The 12,102-nt window shown below is 38.7% G+C and overlaps 1 protein-coding gene across 2 annotated transcripts in view; it reads right to left on the bottom strand.

The window, feature by feature from the left end:
• Window positions 1–12,102, bottom strand: part of MYLK (myosin light chain kinase) — a 208,572-nt gene that overhangs the window by 115,918 nt on the left and 80,552 nt on the right. For both annotated transcript variants that reach the window (XM_040562079.1, XM_040562078.1), the window contains exons 3-5: window positions 6,750–6,957; window positions 3,888–3,936; window positions 1,503–1,668 (exon numbers count right to left, since the gene is read on the bottom strand). In XM_040562079.1, the coding sequence (XP_040418013.1) occupies window positions 1,503–1,668; window positions 3,888–3,936; window positions 6,750–6,957 (423 nt within the window). The remainder of the gene's footprint in view (window positions 1–1,502; window positions 1,669–3,887; window positions 3,937–6,749; window positions 6,958–12,102) is intronic.

Genomic DNA, 12,102 nt, shown 5'->3' with positions numbered 1-12,102 from the left:
CATAGCCCTGAACAAAGAGAACTGAATGACATATCTTGTTTTGCACTGAGCTGCATGGCTGGAAAGCCTAAGTGAGTCTGGTGGGACTGAAAGCAGACTGTTGCAGCTGTGGAGCAGCTGCACTGCAGACTGCCTCAAGAGCCAGAGGGCCCAAGAGAACTGATGGCAGCCAGAGAGGGAAGCAGATTCTAGGCAGAGCTGCCAGCTGAAGGAGATGTTCTTAGTAAGTGCTTCCACAGAACAAGGTTGCTTGTTTTCTGAGAAGTAACAGCATTCTTGTATAACAGAGAACAAGAATAAGTCTGGAGTGAAGCAGGCAATGAGTAGGAAGCATGTCCCTGCCCTACAAGCAGTTTTCTGCCTTTTTTTTTTTTCCCCCCCAGAAAACCTGCAGACATTAGAAAAAATTAAAAGCTCTGGGAAAAGCTGCCACATTTCCATTTCTCTTGACACCAATGCATAAGGCAATTGGTTCATGAAGGTTGAAGGGGAGCAGGATGCCAATAGAGCAATCACAATATTTGTTCTTCCAAATTAAAGAAAGCAATAGCAATTCTCTAAAATAATAATAGTTCCAGAAAATAAAGGGCCTAATCAGTGAAATATTTAATTATCATCTGAACACTTTCTCCTAACTACCAAGAAAGTGTCTGGAGATCTTGCATATGCCCAAAGGGAGCAGTAGGACCTAAGTCTTCAGTGTTTTTTTAATAGTCTAATGAATTTTAAGTGTTGCTTATTTTTATATAAATATGTGTATTTTTGTATTTTATATATGCTAACAATTCCCCATTTTAATGAAGATCTGAAGTTGACAGCTCAGGTCTCCTTTACATTCCATGTCAGACTCTTTTCAGCTACCAGTGTTTCAGCAGAGATCATACTGAATCAGTCAAACAGTTGTTTATCTTAGACTTTTTTTTTTTTAATTTGCAAAAAACAATTGTGCATGCCAAAAAATAATCATGTCTGATAGTTCCTAAGCTGTTAGTTTTCTTTCCAATTCAATTTCATTTCTTTGCAGACATCTTCTTAATTCTAATGTACAGGTGAAACCTAGTGTAAGTGAAAGAGAAAGGGCTGTTTGTGATTGAGGCACTGACATAGAACTTGGGAAATAGAGTTGTAATTTTCAAAGCTGTAAGAGACTCCTCTCTAATCTCAGCCAAAGCATTAAATCCCTGCAGACCTTCTCTATAAAACAGAGATTGTGATAATCATATTTCCCATCCCTTCTCTATTTCTCTTATCTGGTGTGCAAGGTTTTGGGGCAAGTATATCTCATACTTGCTATTTTTATGATAGAACTTTATACTCAGAAGAAACACTAACATCTTTTGTGGATTTATTCCACATGAAAATGAGGAAGAATATGGCCCTCCTTGTACATAAATTCTTGCCATGTTCATTTGCCATATGCAGTATCAAATGCATATCATTCTTCCAAGTAAAAAAAAAAAATCAGAACAGAAAGAAAAAATTAATTTAATGGGAATTCATACCTTATACCAAGTTACTTGAGGCTGAGGTCGTCCTGTTATTTTACATGAGAATTTGCCTGTTTGGCCTTCACGCACAACAACTCTATTGGGTTTTGTAGCAAACTTGGGTGGACTCTCTCCCCAGATGCTTGGCCTATGCTCCACAGGAGGAATAGTAAGTCTTCCTCTAAAAAGGGAATCAAAATCCTGGTGTTACAGAACTACTAGAAGTCGTCATGGTTAAAGCACAATTCAGGAAGCATTTTAAACTGGTGGTCTGCCAACAAGGATATATAATAAACAGTAACCAACATTGTAGTTACCAGATTTTCAGCCATACACTATTTTTTTTGGCCAACTGAAGAAATGCAAATGCTTGTGATGGCTGCTCTTGACTCCTCATGCAGTGAATGAGGATAGCATTAGCAGAGTATAATGCTATGTACCCTCATCCAGTATACAGGGATCTCCACATGAGTTGCCTATAAGCAGAGCTGGACAAACTAAATGACAGGAAACACTGCATACATATAGCTTTTACCCTTTTCTGTTTCTTAATTGTCTCCTAATTAGTTGTACATAGTTGTTCACTGTTCTTTATCATGTACTTTGTTTAACATTCAGTGCAATGACACAGTAGTTTCTGTTTATGAATCATCAATTTGTTTTTGCAACATTTCTGACATGTCCTGGTAAAGACTTTTGGTTAAGGGAAGGCTTCTGTTTGGAATCTCATTTACTACAATGTTTCCAAAGCAAACATGGAAAGGGCACAAAAACAAAGTACACCCATCCAAACGGCAGTGAATGTCTCTTAAGTGCAAGGGCCCAGTTCTTCTTACAAGGATGGCACAGCTGGAATGAAACTAAAGTGACAACAGTGACTGCAATCTAAAAACCTCAGTTAGACAGCCATAAAGCATAAAACATCAAACAGTACTACAGCAAGAAAAAAAAAGTGCAACTTCAGGAATGTTAATGTGGAAGGTAACGCTTGCATTCTTTGCTCTAAGGCCCTGGTACAACAAAGACACACATTAGGAGATGGCAAATGGTAATTTCTTCTTCCTTCCTTTTTTTTAAAAAAACAAAAAAACAAAAAAAAAAACGCTCTAATTTCAAGCAAACTCAATCACTTTCAAGTCCTTTTCCAGATGGCTATTTACCGCATGCAAGAGAGATGTATCAGTACCTCACCATTTCTACCAGGTGTCAGATACTAACAGATACCTTATTGCCTTAATCCAAGGTGCTGCCAAGACATGACGGCTGCCATATAGGCAACCTGAGCTTTCTATGAAAGAGATGAGACTGTGATGAAAGAATTTACACAGAGAAGAGGATCAGTAAAAATGCTTGAGAGAGAAGAGTGACCGTAATAAGCTAAAATGGAAAACACTTCATTGCAGAATTAAATAACTGATAGCTTTTAATGCTGTCTTCCTCAAGCTACGTGTAAAGAACAGGAAGAAGGCTCTTTGTGCCAGGTCAGGTCAGAGTAGATCGTCCAATCAACCAGTTCTTCATAACAGTTACACCAAAACAGAACAAGTCTTTCCTCCAGCCTACAGTATGCATACTGTGTTACTTGGAAATATTTAAATTATATGTGAATTATGATTTCAGTTGATTTTATTTGTTACTAAACATTCTAAAAGTAGCACTTGTTCTAGCTTTAAAAGATGCCTGACAGGTCATGGAAGATGCAGGAAAGGATTTCTGAATTTCAGAGAACAGAGACAGAAGGGTGCAAAACTGCAGCACAGATAGAAAGAGAAAGCTCTCTTTTCAGCCATCTGAATTCCTGTTATGAAGGAGCAGTAATCAAACCACTTATGCCTTCCCGACAGCCTCGAACATTTTCCTGACAGAGCAATTCTCATGGTATCTATTCCACTTGGGAAAAATGGAGATTTGGACTTAACACACTTGACTTTACAAATGTTTGTTTGTTTATTTTCAGATGTTGCTGTAGCTGGCACTCAGCTCTACAGGTGCTAAGGGCTTTGAATCGATGAAGTTAGGCTTGCCCTGCCTCTGTGAGCCCAGCCATCCTTGTTATTCCCATTTCACAAGTGTGAGCAATCATGCCAATCAGTTATTCTATTCCAATGTCATGCTGTGCAGAACTGAGTCATTAACTACCAGACTTTTCTTTCCTCCATTTCCCTCATTCTTGCACAGGCAAGGACCTTTGGGGACACGTTTCCAGTGAGGAGTTACTGAGAACTGTACAAGAATTCAACGCATTTTATCTGGCCCTCAGAGTAAATCAGAGCTAAAGAAAAGATGCAAAAGGCAGATGAAAAGAGAAGTGCATATTCTTTAGGAACAGTCATTTTACTTGTTCCCCACCAAAACGTATTTGTGTCTGTTAAACAATATCAAAGCCACTGGATTTCTTACCCAGGGGTTTTAGCACTGGATGGCAGGCTGTATTTCTTCAAGGAGTTTCCTGTGAGAACAAGACAGAAAAATAGGAAGTAAGAATTGTTGTCAATAACATTGGGAATTACAGGTACTAAAGGCTATGTAAAACATGCATTTCTTCAGGTTTCAAAAGTAAAGGAGGAATGCAACACTTGCAACATAAGGTTATGTCACCTATAGTCCAAATTTAGGCTCTCCAATTTCAAAAACAGGTTTCAGAAGAGTTAGCATCTAGCCCTTGGCCTCAGTAGTAACAACACTGCAGACTGTTCATGAAAAAAACTGTTTTAAAAAAAATGTATGACAGCGCCTAATTTCTACAGTGCAGCACTAACTCAAATTAGATAGCATAAAAACTATTTGGACTCTGAAAGAGGTATTGGTTTTTTTCCTTCCTTCCTTCCTTCCTTCCTCCCTTCCTCCCAATTATTATTCCTGTACTAGCCCAGGAATACCTTTTCTTAAAAAAATCATTCTCTTTTAAGCTCTAAAGTTCCTCTTGCTTACTGGTGTTGTGAGCAATAGACAGATGTGTACGAAGTCATGTAAGCTCAGCGCCATCTACTGCACACAGCATTCCTGTTACCTTCGGCTCAGAAAAAAATGGCTAGTGGCCTGGGATAGATTCAGAGTAGCAGCACAAAACAAACTACTCTGATGGCTGTGAAAAAACACGTTGTTCTAGCACTTCATAAGAATTTACATTAACTCTCAGATAGGACAGTCACGCAAGATGGAAAGACTAGACTGTGTTTCAGTCCATCATTTTTTTCAGGTAGCAGTCAGCCCTACATAGGTCTTTGCTGAAAAACAAAATACCTGTGCTTTGCTGTCTTGATGCATATTTATTAGAATAAAGACCACTGTAATTAAACTCTGGGAAATTCAGTCATTAGGAAATACCATGGCATTGTTTTTAAACTGTAGCAAAGCCTAGGTCAGAATAACTGATATAAAAACACTTTTAAAAAACTCCACCTCCATACAAGTTGTTTCTCAGACAGTTTTAAACTAGGGAAAAAAAATATTTTGCATAATTTTTAAAACAGAAGGCAGTAACTATCCTTCCAGACACATGCATATTTCAGTATGTACTCTGAGGATGTGTGTAAGAGATTTTGACTCAGAATATATCCAAATGTTGATTGCTTCAGGCCTGCTGTCAATTTTTGCTGTGCTTCAGGAATTCAATGCAAAGTTGTGACCTGAAACACTCTGATATTCAGCAGATCTCTGACATAACCAAATAGCTAAGAGAGAAGAAATACATTTGATTTCCATAATTCACTGGTTCTGTGTCACTCTTTACATTTAAGATTTGGAATTTGCAACAATCTAATATGCATATTTTCTCTTAAAAATTCCTGGGTTTGATCTTAGCCGTTTCCATGCGACGATAAACATGCAATTACAACCAGGTGTGCAACTTAGCAAATGGAAGCGTACAGGCAAAACTCGACACCTATTGCCCCAAGTGTGCCTGCCTGATACATTGTGAAACATCCAAGCTTGCCATAATTTTTACTGTCTGAGAGAAAATCTTAACTTTCCAGGCTTTTATTTTTGTTCTAAGTGGAGGATTCCATCAAAATTGCAAAGCTTATAGCAATGTCTTTAAGATGTGGTCTTTTGTTACCAATGCCTTACACATCTGAAGGTGTACACCTACTTTATGTAGCTATAGTCATGTATTTCCCTGCAAAACATCTTAAACAGTGAGATTTATCTGGGAAAGGCAGGGCAACAATACATAAGGGTCTGATGAGACGTGTTGTATGTGGTCTAAGCTAACAGGTACAGACAAATGCCAGCTCTACCTGTTTTATTTGCACTAGCTCCGTCCTGGAAGTCTAACAGATGTCAGCCAATATCTGCTCCCATATCTCAGGAGTACAGGCAGAACGGGCTTATGCCTTTATGCCCCTGCTGGGGTTCTGTCTCTATTGGAGAAGTGCACATCAGCCCTCTGTGCTTGCTCCCTCATCCCCCTTCTTGCTTATACTGCGTGGTCCCTAAGGAACATGACAGTGCAGTACTGGTGGTGCAGGTCCTGTAGTAGAGCTTAACACAAAGGGAGGTCAGAAACAGCACTAGTAACACAATGAATACCTCTGAAAGAGTGAGTCTAACTAAAGCTAACCAACTGTTTTACAAGCTGAAATTTAGCAGTCATACATGGCTTCAGCAGAAACAACTTCATCAGTTTCAGCTGGGAGTCACACATTGTTCTACAAACAAATTGCAAAACTGAAGCTTGATCTTAATATGGATGGCTCCTGTTTTGAAGATATTTATTTAGTGATAAAACTTAATTTTATTAGCCCACTGAGCCTTAGACTGGATATGCTGGTAAGTGAAAATGTGTAGCCATAGAGCAGACCAGAAAAAAAGCAGCAAAGATGACCCCTCATGTTAACATGAGCATTCAGCTAACAGCATGGGCAACCTTCAAAAGGGATCTAAAACAATATTAGTTCCTCTTAAAGCCCCAAGAAGAACTGTCCATAAATAAAGCCAGGACGGGAACAGTACCAAAAAGTTAAGAAAATAAGTAGTTTATATGTGGAAATGGGAAGGCTGTTGATACCACCACAGCACTTGGACTAGGACCTACACCCATGTTAGAGTTGTGGCTATGAAAAAGGGATTTCTGTCTTCCAGACATGTCACATTACTCTTCCAGTGACAACAGCAATACAATTAATGAATATTACTCTTGCACCAATGAGAAAGCATGTACGTATGGTTGTGATCTTAACCAGACAGGCAGTTTCACACACCTTGTTCATTTAATTAAACTCTATAATCACTGAAATAACAGTATAAGTATCCTCTTACCTTCCACTGTCAGTTCCACAGTCACTTGACGAACCCCACCATCATTTGCAGCCTCACAGGTATATTTACCACCATCGCTTTCTTGCACACCTTTGATTACCAAGCTGAATATCCCCCGAATGCTGTGGTCCACAACATAATGGTCTCCTTCTGGGACAGGATGCCCATTTCTGTACCATGTGATGTGAGGTTCGGGGTAGCCTCTGACCTGGAAAGATGTGAGAGAGATCAGAGAAAGAAGGCAAACATAACAGATGATGGTATTAGGAAGAAATGTTGGACATTTAGCAATGCAGTGGAAAGTTCTTGACACACAAGCTGTTAAACACATACTCTTTTGCAAGCCAAATGGCAGAACATAATGAAATGAAGAAACTCTTGCATAAGTCAGACTGTTAAAATCATAAGACTAGTGAGGCAGATAGATATGCAAAAGTTTCCCACTAGAACGGTTTGCCTCCAGAAGCATGGTGAGGTACTAACGAAGGATCCTCACACCTGGGTTCTCATTGCTCAGAGACTCAAGGGCAGAAATGCTGTTATATCTCTAAGTATGCAAGACTGCAAGGTATCTAGACCAAACATTTCTGATGTGGTTGCCAGGGATTAGGCTTGTTTTGTAAACCTGTATGTGCTGAGATGTAGTGACTCCAGCCTATATACAGGCAGGCACGTACCACCTTTTGTCTTGATCCTTAAAAGCAGGACATAAAGCATTTAAGAAAGTGTCATTAGGGGTCGTTCTCATGTTATGGTGACATGTGGACAATAAAGACGTAGTTATATTCACACAAACACACTGCTACATTTAAGGAGCTTTGTGGTCTCTTAGTCACCCAAAGAGGAGAATTCAACAAAACAAAGCAATCCTATGCTCATTAAACAGTAACCATGTTGATATATCCTTGCCTGCTACGGCATTAATGATACTCTCAGATTTGCAGAGAGATTCTCAGTTGGCATAACCGAGAACAGTTACTGATTTCAATTAAGCTGTTGAAACCTGCTGCGGACCCATGCCTTCCTTTCATAAAAAGATGGAAAAAAGAGACATATACTTTTCCACTAACAAATTAACTCCTCAGGCAAAGGTTCTTCCTCTGCTTTACGAGAGATGCCATCCACTTTGAAGGTTGGTTTAGTATGTGTTAACTGTTAGCACACTTCCCCTGTTGTCATAGCAACCTCTGATTACATTTTTCCCCCTTTTTTTCCTATTCCCCCCACTCTGATATGTTAGCTCTCCATCGTCCAACTCTTTGATGCTTTGCTTAAATGTCTTGAAGCAACTGAGTGGATCAAGATGAACTGAAATGAGTAATCGTTGCGGCTGTGTTTGCTCACTAGGAAAGTAGCAATGCTGCATATTGAACTACATTGTCAAATCTTGGCAACTGAACAGGAAGTCCCTTCAACCTCCAGGTGGGCAAAATATTGATGACCCGTCTTGATTTGAAGAAGTCTGGGTTGTGGCTAGTCCAAATTCCTCCCAGCAGTCTCCTCTCAGCTTCAAATCAGCCTTTCAGCTCTGCTTTCTTCTATCTGCGCAGCATTTACTTTCCAAATTACAGTCCTTAGCCAACCAGCCTTACCCACTCTTATGTTCTCTTCTTTCAAAACCTTTCATTTTTAATCCAGCCCCACCTCACTCCAGCTGGGCTTCTCATCTGTCTGAGCTTAAGCTACAGCTGTCAGAAATTTTTCTTTCCTTTAATTCCTTCGGTATCAGTTCAGAAAAATTAATTTTGCCAGTGATGTGGCTACCCCTTCTTCCTAGCATTACTTAATATGTATATAGAGAGGACAGTAATGCTTGCCAAGAGCATGAATATGCTGAGTAAGGTGAATAAACTTTCCACTTCTAGTACAAACTTCTCAGGTTCTTTCTATCTTTACCTCAGCAAGAGCCGTGTTCTAGGATGAACGCATTGTGGATCCCTGCACAACTGGGGGTCATTTACTGTTTAAAACTACCACAGCATTTTTTAAAGAATTTTGTGCCCATGCCTTTTCTTTCCTGTGCTTTCTGAAAAACATCAGCTCCCATATGATATTGCCCTCTAACATTACTGTAGCACATTGTTTTAGTGCTTAATCAGAGACCAAGCTCCCAGGAAGGGTATCTTTCTCAGCACATCTAATTTTCACCATAAGAAGTTTGTGAAACATCAATATGATTATTTTTTTTTGCAGTAGCATAGCTCTTGTGAGTTGATAATGTGTTCATTGGTACAGAATGTGACTTGTACCAGAAAATTGTTTTTAACCATTACCTTGTTGATGCCCTCTTGCCTATCTTCTAATTTTAGATTGAGCTACCCAAAGCCAGAAAATAGATTAGAATTGAGTCTCTACCTCTCATTTCTGTTTTATTTTATATTAAGTTAAGCTTTCTTTGAATTTGAAATATATGAGGCAAAATTTCTTTGAAATTCCTATTTTAAGGATACAGTAAAGTAAGAGTAGCACTTGTATTGGTGTGAAGAGAGAACCACCTTTTCAGTGCGTTATGTCACATCAGCTTAACTAATGGTAGTCTAACCACTGGTTACAGCTGCTGAGATTCTGCCCTGTGAATACAAGTCATCAATTGCACATTACTTCATCCATTTACTACTTTTTTGAGTTTGCAATCATTCCTTCTGGTGTTTTTTATGATGTACTGTTCCATCGAACTTCAAAGGACCTAAGCACAAACCTTCCACCCCTTATGCCAGGGAACTATTGGGGTTGAAGCAATGGGAAGCATCTTACTTCCGTTTTCCTTATTGTTTTATCATATTCTTAAGTCTTTCTTGGACCAGACAAGGCCATTTTTACCTGACTCTTCAAATTCAGGTAGACAATTATACATGCCCTTCCAGTATCAAATAGCGAAGCCTACATGAAGTATTTTTCCATTTCTTCTGTGTGTGTTTATTTCATTCTTGTTAAGTCTGTGCTATGTTGTTTATCCACACCTCTACACTGAGGAAATGCCACCCAGAAAATTACAAACCCAGATGATCAGCATACCATTTCTTTTCAAAAGGTTGAATCATTCTATTCGCAAAATCTGATTTTATTTTTCTTTCATATTTTGTCAAAAATGAAATAAGGGGAAAACAGAAGTTTACTGAGTTGCTCTGTTGCAAGAATTTATTTCAGGTTTGGGTTTGGAATGTCTTTCAAACTGAGCCAGCCCGCTCTGAAATACATAGTCTTGCCATAAAAGTGTCAGGGACCCTTAAATGTATCACTCGTTACTAGGTTTTGATCCTAATGGATCAATTCCAGAACTGCAGCAGATTTTATATTCCTTCCCAACCTTTCCAGAGCTCACTAAAAACATCTGCCTTGAATAAATCCACAGCAAAGAGAAATTTATCTGCTTATTTAATGCCCAGCAGCAGAAGGCTATAACCTTTATTTACAGCTTGGTCTGTGTGAGCATTGCCAGTCCCAGTGAGGCTACAGTTTTTCTTTACCTGCAGAACACTAACAAGTGGAAAATTGATGGTGAGCAGCAAATATCTGCTGTAAGCTTTGAGTTTTTGTCTGGACCAATCAACTACTTAGAGTCTTGTAAAAGATGGTTGGAAAAGTCTGCTAAGGTAAAACAGGTCTCCTGCTTCATGCATCAACACAGCAAGTGGAAAAAGCTGAGAGAAAACCTGTTGCCTTGTGAAACTTCCAGAGCTAAGATTCAGTCTGCATCCAGGTCTGGGGGAATGTCATTGAAAAGGGACGGCACCAGGTTCCCAAAGGAAAAAAATGAGAAGAAAAAATACAACAAATCCATTGAAGCTATCCACTAAAAGGCAGTATTATTAAAAAATGTTCTGCTACAAACTAGGCTCCATTGTCGCAAACCTAAAGGCATTCGGTGACAGCCAAGGCCAAATATATTCAGTAACCCTTTTCCCTGACTGTTCTAAGGTGCAGGAAATTTTTTCTAAAACTTGGCCTGTATCTATGCTCCATAAAACAGCTGCTTATATATCAATTCCAAAAACCCATAAATTTGCCTGCTTAAATGTGTCACAGTTGCAGTAGCAGATTCGGGTAATCTGATGCACTCTTTTGGCTCATGGTTTTAACTTCCATGTCAGATCCTAGTTTGTAATAGCTGTCACTGCCTCCAGCAAGGTGAACAATGAATGCAAATGCAGAGCACTTGAAAAGAGTCAGCCAGAAATAGCAAAAACCTGAAGTGTAAGCAACTGTGAAACCTTGATGGGGTGTGTGTTATTGCTGAGTTACTCATTGTGACTATAGCATCGTAAGGCTGTTGGAAAGGCTGGTGAATACCGCCGGACATATTCAAGTGTTACATGCATTATACTGGCTGAGATGTTCAGTTCTTAATGTTAAGGTCTAGATAAATGTCACTTTTTGCTGCTCAAGGTTACAGCAAAACACAGACAGTGAGACCAAGAAGAAAACATCTACCAAAAGACTGTCTTGGATGGCAAAATCCCTCCAAAATACATCATATGTATTACACCAGATTCTGTCAGCACAGTGTTCACTTGTGCCACTACCTCTGTAGATTGCTTTTGCCTTCATTTCCACAAAATCCAGAGTTAAGACCATTGTAGGTAAACAATTCAATCATTGAATAAAAGAATTGGTTTTATTAAGATAGTTCAATCCATCTGAAGAACAATTAATTTTGAATTTATCTTTGAAAGACAAATATTTTCTGTTCAATTTTTCATACTTTGTATGCTATTTAAAATGTAGCTTTCTACCCAATTTGCGTGCCTACCTGCTTTTTGAGGTATGTCCCCTCTGTAGGCTGTTAAAGAATGACAGTGTATGGTAGGTGGTATTTAACAACTTACAGTCTGCAGATTTGCTGCTTCTGCACCTAAGTGACACTGCTTTTAACACCTCATTCTTATTGAGAACTCTTTACCATAACTGCCCATTTATAATTCAGAGAGAAAAATATAAAATATACTTCTAAGAGAAAAAATGTTTTTTGTTTTTTGTTTTTTGTTTTTTGTTTTTTTTTTAAAATTAAAATGTTCAATGATAAAGAGCTATGCAAAAATGGACTTTTCCACATGCCTTGAAACTTCTAGGAATATGCAGTCCTTGAGGCTATTAAAACTGATGCACAGAGCCTACACTTCATTCATTGCTACACAGAGAAAGAATTTGTTAAAAACACTGATGGTTAGTAGGGCAGCAAATGTATTTATAGTTAGACAAAAATGTTTGGAGCATCAAAACGACATGAAAACACAGTTTGCACCGAACCGGGTAACTAGGGTAATTAGTATAACAAGAAGGACAGTAATGAGAAATGTTTCCTAATGCATAAAGGTACCTGCAAAGCAGATGACAATAAACTGTTTTCACATAT

Source organism: Cygnus olor, chromosome 6 (genome assembly GCF_009769625.2).
Source record: "Cygnus olor isolate bCygOlo1 chromosome 6, bCygOlo1.pri.v2, whole genome shotgun sequence".
In the NCBI taxonomy this organism is placed as follows: domain Eukaryota; kingdom Metazoa; phylum Chordata; class Aves; order Anseriformes; family Anatidae; genus Cygnus; species Cygnus olor.
The sequence above is the reverse complement of the archived record's forward strand: the minus strand, read 5'-3'. Positions and strand labels throughout refer to the sequence as shown.